The sequence below is a fragment of the Phycodurus eques genome, chromosome 11 (genome assembly GCF_024500275.1).
Source record: "Phycodurus eques isolate BA_2022a chromosome 11, UOR_Pequ_1.1, whole genome shotgun sequence".
NCBI classification, from domain to species: domain Eukaryota; kingdom Metazoa; phylum Chordata; class Actinopteri; order Syngnathiformes; family Syngnathidae; genus Phycodurus; species Phycodurus eques.
This window is the reverse complement of record NC_084535.1, coordinates 25,262,214-25,282,950: the sequence shown is the minus strand read 5'-3', so window position 1 is coordinate 25,282,950 and position 20,737 is coordinate 25,262,214. Positions and strand designations below refer to the sequence as shown.

The 20,737-nt window shown below is 43.8% G+C and overlaps 1 protein-coding gene across 10 annotated transcripts in view; it reads left to right on the top strand.

The window, feature by feature from the left end:
• Positions 1-412: 412 nt before the first annotated feature.
• ltbp1 (latent transforming growth factor beta binding protein 1) overlaps positions 413-20,737 on the top strand; it is a 166,608-nt gene continuing 146,283 nt past the window's right edge. For all 10 annotated transcript variants that reach the window (XM_061691041.1, XM_061691036.1, XM_061691035.1 and 7 more), the window contains exons 1-2: positions 413-1,100; positions 3,263-3,333. In XM_061691041.1, coding sequence (XP_061547025.1) covers positions 724-1,100; positions 3,263-3,333 — 448 coding nt within the window. In that variant the 5' untranslated portion in view covers positions 413-723. The remainder of the gene's footprint in view (positions 1,101-3,262; positions 3,334-20,737) is intronic.

Genomic DNA, 20,737 nt, shown 5'->3' with positions numbered 1-20,737 from the left:
GCCACCGTGCCGCCTGATCAAATTATATTAAAAAAAATAATATAAAAAGACCCATATCTTTTTAAAGTGTCTTTTCTGCTAAAGTACTACAGCGACTCCAACTATCGGAGACAAATTATACCAAATGCTGTGGCTAGTAAGTGTCAAGTGATTCCAGTTGAAGTAGAAGTCAGACAGAATTGCCACATTTTTCACATGAGAATGTTTGTTGAGCACAAAGGTGTCAGGGTGGGTGAGCGTATTTCACCCAGGGGTCCCCGGTCTGACCAGACACCCTTGGGCCCAAGGAACTCCCAGCCAGCCAGCCAGCCCTCATGTAGTTGAAGTGTGTGTGTGTGTGTGTGTGCACAGACTTCCCCCCATGACGTCACTTCTGGAGGCAGGCTGCTGCTGCTGCTGCTGCTGCTGGGCTGGCAGCCTTCTGCTCCATCAAGAAACTTTCCTGGACTTGTGGAGCTCCTCGGACGTAGTGGTCACGACCAGCCGCAGCCGAACCTCCTCGCGGGGGGAGACAGTGGAAAGGCGGCCACTTTTATTTTTACCTTTCGCTACTAAAGATTTTTCACTTGAAGTTGTCATAGTGACGCGAAAACTATTTTAAAAGAACATTACGATACGGAGTTCGTAAACTCAATCTCACCGGCGTGTTTTCAGAGAACAATATTCTTTCGCGGAGCCGAACCCCCTTTTAAGACTTTTTCAAACTTTGGATACGACGCGGAGATGGCTTGGAGTCAGGGCCTCTTACTTTCATTGGGTTTCCTTCTCTCACCATTATGTTTGTCAACCGGGGCACAGCAGCACAACCGGAGCGGCGTCAGGAAGCTGTACGTGCTCCAGCCCGGGCCGGGTCCCGGTCCCGGTTCCGGTCCGGGCTCGGCGGGAGCAAACCGAGGCGACGGGATGCGAGTCAGCTCCATTTCAACGCGTCACGGCGCGTCGGGGCTTCCGCACTCTTACAACGTCGAACTCACCGCCAAACTGGGCGGCCAGGTCCGGACCCGCCGGATGGGGAAGCAAGCCTTGTCAACCCAGGCGTCCATTGTTCGCCAGAGCGCTCCAGAGCACAACCAACACAGGCAGCTTCTCAAGCAGTCTGGGTGAGACAGTCGCTTCTGTTGGGGAGGGGAAACGAGGCTACCTTTATATTCCTTCACTTCCAAAAGTCACGTTTTCGTATTGGTTTGATTTGTTCACGAAAAGTGACCCAAAGGTCCGTATTACCGTCCTCATGCCAGTGACTTCTTAATTAGTGTTGCAATGAGAGCTGACTCTCCAGCTGCGCTCAGCCAACCAACTAAGCTAAACACAATTCTGTGATGATGAATGATTAACTCATTTAGAATCATGCGCACAGAAATGCTGCAAATAATCTAAAACAAAAACAATTAACATTTAAAACCGAGCTAAATATTTTGAACTAAGATAAACATCTCAAAGGTTGTGAGTTACAGTATGTCCATCCATTTTCCGTACTGCTTATCCTCACGAGGGTCGCGGGCGTGCTGGAGCCTATCCCAGCTATCTTTAGGTGAGAGGTAGGGGTACACAATGTACTGGTCGTCAGCCAATCGCAAGGCACATATAGACAAACAACCATTCGCACTCACATTCACACCTACAGGCAATTTAGAGTCTTTAATTAACCTACCATGCATGTTTTTGGGATGGTCGAGGAAACCGGAGTACCCGGAGAAAGCCCACGCAGGCACGGGGAGAACATGCAATCTCCACACAGGTGAGGCTGGATTTGAATCTGGGTCCTCAGAACTGTGAGGCAGATGTGCTAAGCAGTCGACCACCGTGCCATGTTTCAATATGTCAATACATTCAAATTCAACCATACGCATCTGTGATAACATGGATTTATTGCGGGATTGGAAGTTGATTTGACTTGACTTTATTCGCCAAGTATGTCAAAAACACAAGGAATTTGTCTCCGGGAGTTGGAGCCGCTCTCGTACGACAACAGACAACTGTCAATTGACAGAGAACACTTTTGAGACACAAAGACATTGACAAAAACAGTCACTGAGCAATAAAGGGTTTCTAGTTATCTGGTAATGCCTGTACAATTTTTCATTTATTTATATATTTTATTTTTTGGTGATAATTGTGCAAAAAGATGCAGAGTCCTGTGGCAATTGGAGCAGTTTGAAATGAATAATAGAACAATTGTCCGGTGCTATGACTACTGTGCAAAGGGCGCAGAGACTTCAAGAAATGTATGCAGTTTAAAGTGACTAGTAGTGCGATAATCTGGGACAATGTCGATTGTGAAAATGGTGCAGATGCTACTCAGTCGATTGCGCATATGTTGCAGATGCTTCTCAGGCGCATGAGTGGCCAGTATTGGTCAACAACAGATATGGAAATAGTGTAGCATGGTGAGACTACTACAGTGAGTGCACGAGTAATGTATAATTGGCCCGACAGAAATGCGACAAGAAACTCAAGACAAGAAATTGGCAGCATGTTGCAATGGAATTGTAAGTTAACTGTTAAAGAAGTTAATGACAAGAGGTAAGTAGCTGTTGCAATGTCTGCTTGTTTTCGTTTGCATTGTTCGGTAGCGCCTACCTGAGGGAAGGAGCTGGAAGAGGTAGTGACCAGGATGTGGAGCGTCCAAGAGTATTTTGCATGCTCTTGTCTTAGTTCTGGCAGCGTGCAAGTCCTCAAGGGTTGGTAGGGGGGTACCGACAAGCTTTCAGCAGTTTTCATTATGTGCTACTACCACACACAGACCAGTCCTACAACATATCAACAACATATAGGGGGCTTCAAATCAATAACTTCACCTCAGAAACTTGATCAACAATTACTCAGCGGAACATGCACAAGAGACTAGAAAAGGCACAGGCTACTTATACACAGAGCCATTCACAAGTCAGAAGAAGCATTTCCCTACTACTTCTCAGCTATAGAAAGACCACAATGAGGGAAAACATGCGATCGAAACAGACGTGAAGAGTGTTTTAGAATAACAATACACTTATTTAGAGAAATACTGAACTTTGTGCAAAAGGAGTTTTCAACTTTTGTAAACCGCTGCACATTGTCGTCAGCATATCTGAAAGACATTCAGCTTGTCTTGCAAAACACCGTTTTGATTAAATGGAATAATTAGCAAATATCTAAAATTTCCAATCCTCAGTTCATTGTCAGGTGGTCTGAGGAAAATCAGCACTTACTGGCCAGCCAAGTAAGGCTCAGAAACATTATAAATTACATGGTTGCTTCTGCTTGTTTTGTATATTTACAGAGTGAATGTCTGTGGAGGCCAGTGCTGTCATGGATGGAGTAATGCTCAAGGATCCCAGAGGTGCACAAAGCGTAAGTGACTTCAAACATTCTTTGTCCTTGCAAAGCAGTCTCGATTAAGGATGGGCATAATAAATCAACTGATAAATCATTCCAAAAATATTTTTTAAAATAAGACATCTCATAGTACAACATGGTTCTCTCATTATTACATTATTCATCATGCATCTGTTGCGTGCCTGTAAACAGAGTAGGGCACAGTAATAATATAATAATAGAGTAAATTGTTGCTGACAAAGTTCACGTGTTGTAAGTGCATGTTGTTTAATATGAAGTGACTCGTTGTTTGGTTTGGCCCAGGGATGAAGTGATTTGGGGAACTCCAATCAGCTGAGCGTTTCCTTGTTTATACAGGCACAGGAAGCACTACGCAAACATCTGGAGTCTGGACAATGACCAGTAGGGGACAATCTTCAATGTCATACCTTAAACCATGGCCGCCAGACATTTGTATTTGAGATCACTAGTGTAATGAAAGCATGTGTTCACACATATATGTGTATGGGTGTAATCATTAATACAAGACTGATCAGTGACCTGTCATGGCTGATCAAGCTAAAAGCATTAGCGATTACGCTATTTATCAATACAAACTAATTCAGCTGTAGACAAATGATCAAGAAACATTTGAATAAGTTCCCTAGACTTGGTGAAGGCAAGAGATGAATGGCAGAGTACACAAACTGTCAAATCTGCTTAAATGACCTTGTAAGACATAGTGGCTGGCTAGTGTAGACAAAACACAATTGTGACTTGGGGGAATTGCTCCGTTCACTATGCCAAATGTACAAGGTCAAAGTATGCAGGAAAATGGCAATGAATGTCTGCTCCCTACAAAGTAAATTAGACAAATTGGCCTTTCACATTTTCTTTCATTACTGTAGGACAACATTAGAGCAAGAAAAACATTACTTCGAATTAAGATGAATCTAAATGGGACATACGATTTTTTTTTTAAATAAACGACAGGGCTAAAAGTAGAAATGTATGTATATATATATATATATTTTTTTTTTACAATCAATAGCAAATCTTTTTAATTCACATTTCAGAAAGTGTAATTCTTCTTTGACATTAAGAATACTTGATAATAACCAAGCTTAATAGTCTTACAAAATAATTTATAGGGTTTAGGGCCTATAAATAAGCCTGTCAACATAATGGCAAAGGATGTGTATATGGAACCTTGAAATTTAACTAAGCAGATAATGTCAAAGGCTATAAATCTACTGTCATTCTAACCCATGTCCACAGAAACGAGCATCTGCAAAGTTTTGTTATAATTAGTTTTTAAAAATAGTTTTTACATTTTGTCCACGTGAAAGTGGCTTTTTGGGAGCCCATCATTTTTTAAACCAGGTCTCAGAATGAATACATTGCAAAACGCTGCCCTTGCACTTTCATGTTTATCATACATATGTATCTATACTGAGACGATGAAGCAGTAGTCCCAGTTCTCGCATAACCATGCGCTATGATTGCAGAGCTGCCAACCTAAAAAAATTCACTTCCGTATTACATTTTTACATTATGTCAAGAAGATTTAAGTAATTACTGCAGGACAATTATTGCACCTGCGATTGGCTAGTGACCAGTTCAGGGTGTACCCCGCCTCTCGCTGAGAGTCAGCTGGGATAGGCGCCAAATGGATGGATGGAGGGACAATTATTACAGTATACTATGTAATAGGATTAAATAATTCTGCTTACTGTTCAATTGCATAACATAATCATTACTCTATTATCGTAATCGTTAATAAATTATGGCATCAATATTTGTTATTTTAATGTATTTCTTAAGGTTTGGCTCTGTTGTAGGTGTTCATCACTTAACCCTTCGGTGGCAGCAATGCACTTAAGCATGACCATTCTGCCAGAAATCAGATGAAGACCAAGAATAGAAGATGAAGAAACGTGACGTTATGTCGAATTAATTCAATGCGGTGATCTGTAAATAAAGTGATTAAAAAAAGAAATACAGTACCGATTGTTGAGAATGCCACAATGAGCAAACGCAACTGTCCGGAACCGGTCGCTCAGACAGCGACGTTGGTTGACTGTGATACTATTTGTGTGATCGCTCATGTAACGAAGCTAGCTGCTAAACGCTAACGTAAACAAGCCCCTGAAGCACTTTCATTTGTGATCAGCAAACTACTATTCTGCTGAACACAAAAACACAAGTGCTTCAATTGCCACCACGAACGCTATGCGGCCTGCTGCGTTGTTTTGTTTATGTTATAGGAGAGGCAGTCTTTAGCATGATACATGCATTATGACACGCACACACTCTGTAAAGTGCTTCTTCTTTAGGTGATTTTACACTGATAGGCCTGTCTTCTTCACAACATCTTTCATACACGTTTTTCAGACTATTGTTGTTTCCAAAGGATAGACGTTACATGCCCTTTTTTGGCACTATTTTTTGCTCGCTATTCGCCAGCATGTCCTCCATGTTGTCTCCGTGCAACGAGAGCTGCTGCAGGGCAACAAAATCTCGCGAACTAGCAAAAAAAAAAAGAAATTTGATCCCGGTTTTCCATATCGAGCATGAATTGAATATTGATTGAATCGAGCTTCTCGATATATCGCCCACCACTACTTACCAGATGTGCCAACTTCCTCGCTCACCATTCTCTAGGCCTGCACTTTTCGTACGGTCCTGGTATTGGTAGCAGGAACTATCAAAAGTCCAGGTTCCCACAAACAACTATGATCATTTGGGTTGGGAATCGAGAACTGATTGGAACCGGGACCAACGTTCCGGTTCTCCCGGAATCGTTCAAATTAAATAATTTTGGTTCCCAGTTTCGATACCTATTCCGCCGACCCAGAAGAAGTGGTGAAAACCAACGAAGAAGAATGCGCATAAAGACGTACTTGTGCCCAACGACAGTGGCGGTGAACAAAAGTGTGTCTTAACTTTGTTAAAATAAATGGCCTCAGTGCAACACTTGGAATAAGATTATATTGCGCAAAGTAGGCTTTCATGATGTGTAGCGTTTGACGCGCTCCCTCCCGCTCCAACCCTCAGCCTACACCGCTGCAGTGAAGTCAACTCTGTCAATTGGGTGAGTGAAACATTAAAATACGTCAATGCCAACATTGAGACAAGTTGGTTGCACTTTTGCACTGATGGTTTTTAGCAATTATTTTAGTCTTCAAACCAACGTAAGAGCTGCTGACAGAAAAAAAACGTTAATCTTTGAGCTAAAACTTCAACATAGCAACTTTACAGGACAATGAATTGGGACAAAATTCACATAAACATCTCACAGTATCACAAACATTAACCTTGTGCCTCATCGGTGGATAAGGAATAAATGTTTTATACCATTTGGTTCCATCCATTAAAAAAATAAATAAAAAATAAATATAAAATCACCGGTGCCATGTGAAATTACTTTTCGTGCCAAAATGCTGAGTTCTGGTGCGTACCCTTCAAAATAAAAGGCTACAAGCTTGAAACAGGAAATCAAGTTTAAACTTGCACATATAAACCATTTGACATGATAAAACAGTCCCAAATAACGATTTTAACAATGCTATATTCAACTTTTAGCCGAAACATGAATTAATGAATATTAAGTCAATTGGCTTAGTTCCACACACATTGCCTTTTAGTTCATAGGTTTGATATTGATACTGGTTCTAAATAACCCAGAGTCAATTGTTCATTTTAGTCTATGCTGTGGGCTGCTAAGAAAATGGATGTTCATAATTTGGACAGCCTTTATTTAAACCATGAAAACTTTTTTGACCCAGCCCCCTAAAGGAATTGTAATTGAGAATCGTTTGGAAACACAGTTGAAATAAGGAATCGGAATCAGGACTGGAATTGCTCAAATTCAAAACGATGCCCAACCCTAATGATCCTTTTATCCTCCATTGTTCTGCTCAACAACTCAAGGACATTGTATATATTATCTGTGCCGATTGGCTGTCCCGACGCAGTGTCATGGGAATTTGTTGCTAAGAAGTGAATTTTCGCCTTTGCCCCACTCGTGCCACATCTTTTGCGTCACCCAGAACAAATTTGCGCCTATTCGTGCATTTGCATTGACTTTATATGTAATCATGTCATGCAAATAGTTCAAATTGCACCCGGTGTGAACATATCATAAGGCAGACAAGCAGAGCGGTCGCCATCCACCTGGGTCCAAAATACGTCAAACATCATTCACCCTCATCATCAGCCCATACAAATGTCTCCTTTCTTGCTCGCTTCACATTCTTCATCATTGTTTTTTACGTCGTACTGACTTGTTCTTCTCTGTTTTGGGGGACTTCCTGTGGCAGCGTTACAGTGCTACTAACACTCTTACCTGCCACAACAGGGTAAAACACAGTTGTAGTGCGTTTTTGTGTGAACACACACATTTTAAAAAAATTCTGTCTTCACGGGAAAGTTTAAAATGAAAAAGATCGGCTCTGTTATCGTGTGGGCATGGCCTAAAACCGACAAGCAATGTCACATACCCAATTCCAATTGAACATTGCTGACCTCATACAGTGTGCAAATTCAGGCACATTTTTACTCCCTGAGGGTTGACCATTAGAACACCTGGCAAAATGCTTACCAAAGTACTTTTTCCACTTTTCCTTGAGGGCCAAGCATATTAGAGCTCATTATAGACTCACATCACCGGCGCAGACACCATAGAGCTGTGTGCAGTTATAAAAAATGTACCGTACAAGAAAGCGTGTCCATCTCTTTGATTGTCCACAACCTTTTAATGAATTATTCATTTTAATACAAGGCGATGAGTTCTTGCCAAGAGAGGTTCCACGGCAGATCACTACATTTAACAATTTTATCACCTTTTGTTCAAGCCTGCATTTATTCAGCGAAGGTAATTATAACGATGTAAAAAAATAAATATATATATATTTTTTTCTGAATTGTTTGTTTTCAGTTTAACCTGTTTTTATGTCTTACTATTATGACTTGACAAAATCTGAAATTTTTGTAACTTCCAGCAATATTTGATGTCCTTTTACGGTTTTTGGCCTGTTTATTAACTGGCAACCGATCCATTGTGTACTCTGCCTCTCACCAAAGTCAGCTGTGGGGCCAAGCTTCTGTCTCGCGTGGAACGGGATAGGCAGCGGACAGGCTTGGGTATACATTAAAAATATACTCAAATACAGTTACTAGTTACCTGTTAAAAATGTAGCCTGTAACGTAATCCAAGTACCGTGATATTAATAGAAGTCCCACAGCCCAGCCATGTGGCTTTTCTACCTTCGGTGCCTAAAGGGCAGCCAAGTGTATGGATTAGTTTTGAACTAATATCCTAGCTCAGGTGTGAACTGCCCCATCTTGTCACCATTGTTCTGTAAATGAGGCAATTATTCTGTAAATGAGGTAATTATTCTCTACTCTCTTACTGAAAAGGAACGGATGTTGCCTTGCCTTTACCTAAATAAATAGTGTGTTGTAATCAGAGGTGGGTAGTAACGCGCTACATTTACACCGTTACATTTACTCCAGTAGCATTTTGGATAAAATGTATTTGTTAAAGTAGTTTTAATACTGCATACTTTCTCCTTTTACTCGAGTATTTATGTTAAGAAGGAATGGTACTTTTACTCTATTACAATGATCTAAATGCTACTCGCGACTTTGATTTAGCAATCATTGCTTATTTATCAACTAATTCCAAGATGGCGCCTACCAGTGTGGTCGCCTCGGTAACGCGCTCTCTAGTATTGTCTTTGTTTTTGTGTTTTTCGTCCGTCTTTGGAGACCTTACACGACTCACTTACACAAGGGGAGACCTGCTAACCATCAAGGAGGCTACTCCGGACTTTCTGTCACCAACTTTCGAATATCCGCTCAGTTTTTTCCCTGAGTTACTCACCGGAGCGGCGTCTGCGGTTTTCGGCGCATGGAGACGGAAGCGGCGCCACAGAAGGAAGCGAGCCGGCATTCAGGTGAAACTCCGCAAGAGAGGACACAGATTGGCGTTCCCCTCGATCCACCTCGCGAATGTACGCTACCTACCCAACAAAATGGACAAGCTTCATCTTCTGTTAAAGACCAGTAAAGACTTCCGACGTTCCGCGGCCATGTGCTTCACGGAGACCTGGCTTTGCGACGCTGTACCCGATGGCGCCGTCATGCTTCCCGGCTTCAACATTCATCGAGCGGACCGCGACATGGAATCATTGGGGAAAACAAAGGGCGGCGGGCTATGCCTCCATAGCAACGAAAAATGGTGTACGGACGTCACGGTGCTCAGCACACACTGCAGCCCGCATTTGGAGTCGCTATTCTTAAACTGTAAACCATTCTACTCGCCACGTGAGTTTGCATCGTTCATACTGGCTGGAGTCTATATTACGCCTCAAGCTAACACGAACGCCGCATTGCTAACGCTCGCCGAACAAGTCAACGAAATTGAAAAAAAACCACCCGGACTCACCCCTCATTATTCTCGGGGACTTTAAAAAAGCTAAACTCAACCACGAACTCCCTAAATACAAGCAGCACATCGACTGTCCTAGCAGGGAAAATAATACTTTAGACCACTGCTACACTACGGTAAAAAACGCATACCGTGCTATACCTCGTGCAGCCCTGGGCTCGTCTGATCACTGCTTAATTCACTTAATACCGACGTACAGGCAAGAACTTAAATGTGCGAAGCCTACAGTGAAAACAGTCAAAAAGTGGACCAATGAAGCCAAGATGGAACTTCAAAGCTGTTTAGACTCCACAGACTGGAGTGTCTTTGAAAATTCAGCTGGCAGCCTGGATGAATATACGGACAGTCACATCCTATATCAGTTTCTGTGAAGAGGTTTGTGTACCAACAAATATAATTTCGCACATTCAACAACAACAAGCCGTGGTTCACTGCTAAACTTAAGCAGCTTCGCCAAGCTAAGGAGAACGCATATCAGAGCGGGGCCAGGGCCCTGTATAATCGAGCTAGAAACCAGCTTACGAAAGAAATTAACATTGCAAAGAGGATCTTTGCAGCAAAGTTGGAAAAACAGTTTAGCGCAAACGACTCTAAATCAGTCTGGCATGCATTCCAATCGCTGACTAATGACAAGCGACGATCCCCCCAAGCTGAGAACAATAGCACACTAGCCAACGACTTGAATACCTTCTACTGCAGATTTGAAAAGGACAGTTTCACACCACACACCCACCCGGCCGCACCCGCGACCACAACCACACCTCTGACTTCTGCGTTAACCATCCATGAACATGACGTGAGACGCATCTTGAAACATCTTCTCCAGCTCAGCGTCTCACCTGCCATCTGCCAGTGGATTTACAGCTTTCTGACGGGCAGGACACAGCAGGTCAGGCTGGGGGAGGCCACCTCATACACACGCAGCATCAGCACTGGGGCGCCCCAAGGTTGTGTCCTCTCTCCGCTGCTCTTCTCTCTCTACACGAACGACTGCACCTCAGCGAACCCGACTGTCAAACTCCTGAAGTTTGCAGATGACACCACTGTCATCGGCCTCATCAAGGACGGTGACGAGTCTGCATATCGACAGGAAGCGGAGCGGCTGGAGCTGTGGTGCGGCCGACACAACCTGCAGCTGAACACGCTCAAGACTGTAGAGATGATCGTGGACTTCAGGAGGCATCCTTCACCACAGCTGCCCCTCACGTTGTCCAGCTGCCTTGTGTCAACCATCGAGACCTTCAAGTTCCTGGGAATTACAATCTCAGGACCTGAAGTGGGCGACCAACATCAAATCCGTCCTCAAAAAGGCCCAGCAGAGGATGTACTTCCTGCGGCTTCTGAGAAAGCACGGCCTGCAACCCGAGCTGCTGAGACAGTTCTACACAGCGGTCATCGAATCAGTCCTGTGTTCTTCCATCACAGTCTGGTTTGGTGCTGCTACAAAAAAGGACAAACTCCGACTGCAACGGACAATCAAAACTGCTGAAAGGATTGTTGGTACCCCCCTACCCACCCTTGAGGACTTGCAGGCTGCCAGAACTAAGACAAGGGCGTGCAAAATCCTCTCGGACCCTCCCCACTCCGGTCACCAGCTCTTCCAGCTCCTTCCCTCTGCTAGGCGCTACCGATCAATGCAAACTAGAACTAGTAGACATTCCAACAGCTTCTTCCCTCTTGCGATCAACTTCTTAAACACCTAACCTATAATTCCATTACAATAAGATGGCAATTTTTTGACTTGAGTTCGTTGTCACATTTCTGTGGGGCCAATTATGTATTACTCGTGCACTCACTATAGTTGTCTCGCCATGCTGCACTATTTGCATATACTGGCCACTCATGCCAGAGTAGCATCTGCTCCATTTGCACACTGATTGAGGAGTATCTGTAACATATAACATCTATAACATTTGCACAACCAACATTGTCCCAGATTATCGCACTACTCGTCACTTTAAACCGCATACATTCCTTGAAGTCTCAGCGCCCTTTGCACAATGGTCATTGCACCGGACTATTGCAATATTAGTCATTCGAACTGCTCTAAGTGCTAGAAGACTGCATCTTTTTGCACAATTGTTTTTTGTCCATGTCTTTATGTTTCCAAAGTGTTCTGTAAATTAACTGTCTGTTGTACTAAAGCGGCTCCAACTACCGGAGACAAATCCCTTGTGTTGTAATTTTGTAATTTTTGGAGATTTATTAAAAAAGAAAAACTGAAATATGCTCCCGCTGGGGACTCCATTGTTCTGCTGGGGGACTTCAATGCTCACGTAGGCAATGACAGTGACACCTGGAGGGGCGTGATTGGGAGAAACGGCCCCCCGATGACAACCCGAGTGGTGTTCTGTTATTAGACTTCTGTGCTCACCACGGTTTGTCCATATCGAACACCATGTTCAAGCATAAGGGTGTCCACACGTGCACTTGGCACCAGGACAGCCTAGGTTGTTGTTCGATGATCGACTTTGTGGTTGTGTCATCGGACTTGCGGCCGCATGTCTTGGACACTCGGGTGAAGAGAGGGGCGGAGGTGTCAACTGATCACCACCTGGTGGTGAGTTGGCTCCGATGGCGGAGGAAGATACCGGTCCGACCTTGCAGGCCCAAACGTATCATGAGGGTCTGCTGGGAACGTCTGGTAGAATCCCCTGTCAGAAGGAGTTTCAACTCCCACCTCCGGCAGAACTTCATCCACATCTCGGGAGAGCGGGGGACATTGAATCCGAGTGGACCATGTTCTGCGCCTCTATTGCCGAGGCGGCTGACCGGAGCTGTGGCTGTAAGGTAGTCTGTGCCTGTCGTGGTGGCAATCCCCAATCCCGTTGGTGAACACCAGCGGTGAGGGATGCCGTCAAGCTGAAGGAGGAGTCCTATTGGGCCCCCGCAACCTGACCTCGGATAAGCAGAAGAAAATGGATAAAACTGAAATATCACACAGCCATTACCGTGACACCTGGAGCGGTGTGATTGGGAGGAACGGCCCCCCGATTAGAACCCGAGTGGTGTTCTGTTATTAGACTTCAATGCTCACCACGGATTGTCCATATCGAACACTACGTTCAAGCATAAGGGTGTCCACACGTGCACTTGGCACCAGGACACCCTAGGTTGTCGTTCGATGATCGACTTTGTGGTCGTGTCATCTGACTTGCGGCCGCATGTCTTGGGCACTCTGGTGAAGAGAGGGGGCGGAGATGTCAACTGATCACCACCTGGTGGTGAGTTGGCTTCGATGGTGGAGGAAGATGCCGGTCCGACCTCGCAGGCCCAAACGTATCGTGAGGGTCTGCTGGGAACGTCTGGTAGAATCCCCTGTCAGAAGGAGTTTCAACTCCCACCTCCGGCAGAACTTCATCCACATCTTGGAAGAGGCGGGGGACATTGAATCCGAGTGGACCATGTTCCGCGCCTCTATTGCCGAGGCGGCTGACCGGAGCTGTGGTCGTAAGGTAGTCTGTGCCTGTCGTGGTGGGAATCCCTGAACCCGTTGGTGGACACCAGCGGTGTGGGATGCCGTCAAGCTGAAGAAGGAGTCCTATTGGGCCCCTGCGACCTGACCTCGGATAAGCAGAAGAAAATGGATAAAACTGAAATATCACATAGCCATAAGTATTCAGACCCTTTGCTGTGACACACATATTTAACTCGGGTTCTATCCATTTCTTCTGATCATCCTTGAGATGGTTCTACACCTTCATTGGAGTCCAGCTGTGTTTGATTATACTGATTGGACATGATTAGGAAAGCCACTCACCTGTCGATATAAAACCTTACAGCTCACAGTGCATGTCAGAGCAAATGAGAATCACGAGGTCAAAGGAACTGCCTGAAGAGCTCAGAGACAGAATTGTGGCAAGGCACAGATCTGGGCAAGGTTACAAAATTTTTTTTGCTGCACTTAAGGTTCCTAAGAGCACACTGGCCTCCATAATCCTTAAAAGGAAGACGTTTGGGACGACCAGAACCCTTCCTCGAGCTGGCCGTCCGATTCTCTGGTCTGATGAGACCAAGATAGAACTTTGTGGCCTTAATTCTAAGCGGTATGAGTGGAGAAAACCAGGCACTGCTCATCACTTGTCCAATACAGTCCCAACAGTGAAGCATGGTGGTGGCAGCATCATGCTGTGGGGGTTCCTTCGATTGCAACCAGTCGTCCTGGTTGCAATCGATGAATGCGACCAAGTACAGAGATATCCTGGACGAAAACCTTCTCCAGAGTGCTCAGGACCTCAGACTGGGTCGAATGTTCACCTTCCAACAAGACAATGACCCTTAGCGCACAGCTAAAATAATGGAGTGGCTTCAGGAACAACCCTGTGACTGCTCTTGAATGGCCCAGTCCGAGCCCTGACTTAAACCCAACTGAGCAGCTCAACTCAGTTTTTCTTTTTTAATACATCTGTAAAAATGTCAAAAAAAAAATTTTCTGTCAATATGTGGTGCTGTGTGTACATTAATGAGGAAAGAAAATTACTTAAATTATTTTAGCAAAGGGCTGCAATATAACAAAGAGTGAAAAATGTAAGAGGGTCTGAATACTTTCCATTCCCACTGTATTCCAGAAGGACCAGCCTCAAAAGAAAAGAAAAATTGAAGTAAGGGTCCTCATTGCCACGTTAAAGTTGATTGATCATGCGCAATTCTTCAGACATTTTATGATAAATAATAAAACCACAGCATTGGTTAAATAACAATTTTGGGCCTTTAGTAGAAAAATTAAAACCCTTCTCTTGATGAACTAGTAAGTTTCATCATAGCCTCTTAGCCTTACAGGGACCGGTTGTAACAAAAATGAAGTGGAATTATAGATATTTTATATCGAGGTAATATCCTTCCACCATTACCTGAATTTTCTGAATATACATTATGTCCTAGCCACATACAAGGTCAAAACAGGCAGTTGCAGCTGCTCATAATGTCTGGGCAATTTTCTTCCACCCACTTCTAAATTTTACAGCATTACAACAGAGTGACACACAGAAAATCATTATACGCCAATGTTTCTGCTTCTTAAATTGGAGCTCTTCCATAGAGCACAGCCTCACACTGACTAACTCATTCAGACAACCATGTTATTTTTTTCAGACCCCCTAACAGACCTTAGTGAGGGTGGGTGGGAAGCACACCACATGCCAGACTCTGAATAGATTGATCAAAAGGGTGAGAACATCACCATGACTGATCTCTTTCCTGTTCCTACCTAACAAGTAGATTACAGTACGTAGTCCATCAACCTCATTGTCACAGAACAAACCTCGTATGTTGCTTACGCCAGTCTGACAAAGAGAGAGAAATTATTTGTGGAACAGTTGGCACCGTCAGCTCCAGGCAAGAGGCGGGTGAGTGAAATGAAAACTATTTACGCTCTGAAGAAAAAAACCCCATAAAAAAGTCACCTAAAGTGGAAAGTAAGGTTTGTGCCATTTCAAACCGCTAATATAATTTGGCTGGCAGTGAAAAAAAGAGATTGGTGATGTCATCAATAGGCAGTCACACTCTTTGAAAGTGAGTTGTGCATCTTCACTGGCTCACTCTTTGAAAACGTTTGGATTGAGTCATGTATGGATTTCAGTGACTCCCTAGACACTAAATACACTACATGCTTTTTTGTACAATTGTTACTACATCAAATTACAACAAAAGGAATAATAATCTTTTGGTGCAGCTTTAGCACCATGTTCTTTTTACATTAGAAAGATGCAACAGGTACACACAATGGCAAGCAATGATGATGCCCGACATGCATATTGGCAAGGCTAGAAGTTAATGTATATGTCTACAATGTAGTTTGTTTTCAAGAACACATTTTGAAGTTGCTTTGATGTATTTACTGCTTACAAAATTGGTCAAAGTGCTTGGTTGTGAAATAAAAGACTGCATTTTCACTGCCATAATATTGTGCCATCTGTTAGCAAACTTCTCATCATTTTCATGATAGTCATTAAGCATTTTGATTTTGGCTACATGTTATTTACATTTATCTGCTCAGTAAAATTAATTTGTGTGTGCAATTTAAATTTATTTAATTATATTGTTCATATTATACTGAGCACCGCTTTCTTGAATTGAAAGTCCGATTTCTGGTTCCATGGTCATCATCACACACTTTGGATCTCTGCCACTTTTTACACCATGTACCACCTTAAAGAAACCCTCTTTTTTTTGCGCTCTAGGTACCACCATCATGAGAACATTGAAATATAGTAGCATAGTAACACTTGAGACTATCTGAGTCCCAGGATGCACAAGTCTGGAAAGAATGAGTCCCAGTCCTGAAACGATGAGTCCCTGCAACTTATCATCACGGAGTACAGATACAGTAATCCTCTGCTTTATGACGGTTGTTGCTTTGCGGTCCCGCTATTTTGCAGACTTCTATTTGTACAGTTGTGCAGTATTTTGGTGTTATCCATTGCGCTGGCCCTCTCTCAATACATTGTTTCAACCTGCCCACAGTAGCAATTTTTTAGCACTATATTTTCCCATAAACTATCACGATAAACGATAGTATCGTTGTTGTTTTCTTTTAATGCCACTGGTATATTAATAATATAGCACATAATACTTCAGTGTACATCCTTTTTAAGAACAGTTAACTTTTAATTCTAAAGAACAGTCAACATTGGCATTGTAATGTAGAACAATAAATATCCTAGATAAATATAAATAATTCAGACTCAGGTTCTGTTTGCAAAAACTGCACTTAAACAAATATTAAACATTTTGGACATACAGTATGTATAGCGTCATTAACCTACTAAAGAGACCCAAAAAATTTCTTAAACCCTGCCAAATTTGAATGAATAAAATAAAATAGAACATAATGTATGTACTCAAAAGCATTTGGGCTTTGTCACTGTTTTTGAATCAGATGCCATACATTTTAACATCACTGTTATTTTTTTTAGTCTTTATTTGTATTTATTGTCTGAATGTTGTTATGTACTGTATAATTTCTGCTGCCTCTTGGCTTTTGAAAGAGAGATTTTATCTCAATAAGCTTTTACCTAGTTAAATAAAGGATGAAATATAAAATAAGGCCTGCCCTTAAGCTGCTGGACTGGGATGTGAGACCTCTACCTGTAAATCAAAATGGGTTCGCTGAAGTCAACTACTGCCTGAATATTGATAACGTGTGCCGCCGTGCTTATGGTTTATAAACTGTTAACTTTCCCATATAAATGTGTGTGTGTGTGTGTGTGTGTGTGTGTGTGTGTGTTATGTGGGGAACACACACACACAACTCTGGTACTCCGGTTTCCTCCCACATCCCAAAAACATGTATAGTAGGTAGACTCTAAATTGGCTGTTTGTGAATGGCTGTTTGTTTATATTTATTTTCCGGTACAGAAAATGGATGGATGGAATTTACATCCATGTGTGTGTTCCAGTTGTTGTTTTCCGCCTGTCTCGTACACACCTGCTCCTGAGAGCATCTTCACCACCTGTGCCTCGTTCACCCAAATTACCCCTTGCATTTAACCTCGTGTCTCATTCTTTCTAGTCGCCAGTTCGTTGTAGCTCACGTTTTTGGATACTGTTGCCTTTTTTGGATTGCCTGCCTGTGTACCGACCTCTGCCCGTATATTAAACCTCTCTCTTTAAAACTGTCGTGGATTTTGGGTCCTATCCTCTGTTCCGTTCATGACAGAACAAACTGGCCATAACATAGACCCAGCAGACTCAGACCCCCTTCAAGCGCAGGGTCAACGCCTCTCGAAGCAGGATGAGCAGCTTGCTGCCCTCCACCTTCATCGAAAGGAACTGTCAGAGCATCAGGACACTATGATGAGACAGGTGGTCTCACAGTTTAAAGTTCTTATGAAAATGATTCCGAAGAAGGAACCAGTTGGGACAACACCCGATACCGCCACGGTACCAACGTTTTCATGTGAAGCAGTTACCATGCAACCACCTGCCAACTCCGCTGCTGTCTGCCCACAGCTCTTTCGACCGGAGAGGTTCTCCGGAGATTCTGGGAATATTAAGGCGTTCATCACTCAGTGCAAACACCACTTTGAGCTGCAGGCAGCTGCCTTCCCCACCGAATGGGCAAAAATCACTTTTGTCATTTCCCACCTGACTGGTCGTGCGTAGATTACTGCTGAATGGAGCCGCAATTCCGCCGTGTGTCATTCGTGGGCTTTTTTCGTAAATACTATGGAGCAAATTTTTCAGTTTTCCACACCAGATCGTGAGGCAGCTCGCTCCCTTGTTACCTTACAACAAGGCAAGTGCAGGGTGTCAGATTATGCGATTGAGTTTCGCATTCTAGCAGCTGAGAGTCAGTGGAATAATAGAGCACTGCTCGATGCATTTTTTCAAAGACTATCCCCCGCCGTCAAGGATCATTTGGTCCCGCTAGACGTGCCGACCGACTTGGACAGTCTCATCGCTCTCGCCGTAAAAATCGACAAAAGGCTTTTGGATCGCGAGCTGGATGGAGTTCGGTGGAGGGCTGCGTCACCGCGCACTTGGAGGATGAGCCTCGGTGACCAGCCAAACCAAGGCAGATCCCCTGTTTCTGGTCTCAATCCACTGGCTAGCGTCACCACGGATGAACCCATGCAACTAGGCAGGTCTTCCCTGAGGAACGTCAACGCCGGCTGAGGGAAGCGCGGTGCTTCTACTGCGGGCAGTTGGGTCATTCCGTGAGCAACTGTCACGTCAAGGTTGCCGATGCCGGTAACAAGGGTACGAGAGCGGTGAGTCTAAATATCATTAAGGAAGACCCTGCCCGGGTTCTTCCAAAAGTGACACTATGCTCTCCTGAAATTCATACACCTGTATTAATTGACTCCGGTTCTGACGCAAACTTACTCAACTACCTCCTTGTTAGATGGATGCACCTTAGAACCTTTCAAATACAACGCCACCGCAAGATGGCAGTTTTTTTTTTTTATGCTGCAGATGGCAGTTTTTTGGGCAAGATCACTCACCGCACCCAAACACTCACATTGACATTTCCTGGTTCTCACTCAGAACACATCAGTTTTCATGTTTTTGACGCCATGAATCATGACCTTATTTTAGGGAACTCATGGTTGAAATTAGATAACCCCCACATTGACTGGTCCTCTGGGCAGGTTATGTCATGAGGCAGCAATTGCGCCCAGAGCTGTTTCAAGCCTCCATGTGATGTTCAGGGCTATGTTTCAAATGACAATCCACAGACCCCATCTGGGGATCCTGATTTATCTCAAGTGCCCACCTTTTACCAGGACATTAAAGACGTTTTTTCCAAGGCCAAATCCCTTCCACCCCACAGACCTTATGACTGTGCTGTTGACTTGCTGCCTGGGACGACACCTCCACAAGGGAGGTTATTCTCTCTTTCAGGGCCGGAACACAAGGCTATAAGGAGTATGTGGATGAATCACTGGCAGCCGGGATTATTCACCCATCTTCATCCCCTGCGGGAGCCGGGTTTTTCTTTGTGGACAAGAAGGACAAGCCTCTGCGAAACTACCAATTACCGGAGTCTCAACGACATAACTGTGAAAAACAGGTACCCTCTTCCTCTCATCTCCACCGCCTTTGAGTTCCTGGAGGCAACCAAGGTTTTCACCAAACTAGACTTAAGAAATGCATATAATCTCGTCAGGATAAGGGAGGGGGATGAATGGAAAACAGCATTCAACACACCAACGGGACATTACGAGCATTTGGTGATGCTTTTTGGACTAACTAACGCTCCAGCTGTATTCCAGAACTTTGTCAATGATGTCTTGCGTGACATGTTGAATGTGTACGTTTTTGTATATTTGGACGATATTTTTAGATTCTCCCCGGATGAGGAGACTCATATCATTCATGTCCCCTCTGTGTTGCAGCAGTTACTGCAGAATGAACTATATGTCAAGGCTGAGAAATGTGAGTTCCACAAGGTGTCCGTTTCTTTTCTGGGGTTCGTGCTGGCTCCATGTGAAATCAAAATGGACCCTTGCAAAGTTGATGCCGTGACTAATTGGCCCACTCCCACGTCACGCAAAGACGTACAAAGGTTCTTAGGCTTCGCTAATTTCTACAGAAAGTTCATTAGAAATTTCAGCTCTATAGCATCGTCTTTGCATGATTTTACCTCGCCACACAGACCTTTCGTATGGAACCCGCTTTGTCAGGCAGCTTTTCAGAAACTTAAATCGAGCTTTACCTCCGCTCCCATCCTCACTTTGCCAAATCTCAAACAATAGTTTTTGGTAGAAGTTGATGCGTCTGATGCCGGTATAGGAGCAGTGCTCTCCCAGAAATGTCTCAAAGATGGTAAATTACATCCTTGTGCTTATCTCTCCAAAAAACTGACCCCAGCCGAGAGAAATTATGACATTGGTGACCGTGAACTGCTGGCAGTCAAGCTGGCTTTGGTGGAGTGGAGGCACTGGCTAGAGGGGGCACATACTCCGTTTTTAGTATGGACAGATCACAAGAACCTGGAATGTCTTAAGTCTGCTAAGAGATTAAATGCGAGGCAGGCTAGATGGGCTCTGTTTTTCACTAGATTCAATTTCACGTTATCCTACCGACCTGGTTCTAAAAATGATAAGCCAGATGCTTTATCGCACATTTTCTGGGCAGAGAATTATTTGTCCGACCCTAAAACCATTTTGCCCAAGTCATGTTTTGTTTCTGCTTTTGTTTGGGACATTGAGACTGTGGTAAAGGAGGCTTCGAAGAACACTCTTAGCCCTGAAAATTGCCCTGAACACAGGCTTTATGTGGTTCCAACCTTAAGGGGAAGAGTCATCCACTGGGCTAACACTAACCGGACTGTATGTGACCCAGACATTGCCAAGACTCAATCTGTGGTCGAACAGCGTTTTTGTGTCAATGCTTGCCAGGTATGTGGTGCTCACAGGTCGTCTCGTAAACGTCCTTCTGGGGAGTTGCGACCCCTGCCAATACCAAATACCACAACGTCCTTGGTCAGACATCTCCGTAGACTTTGTGACGGGATTACCGGCCTCGAAAGGAAATACCACC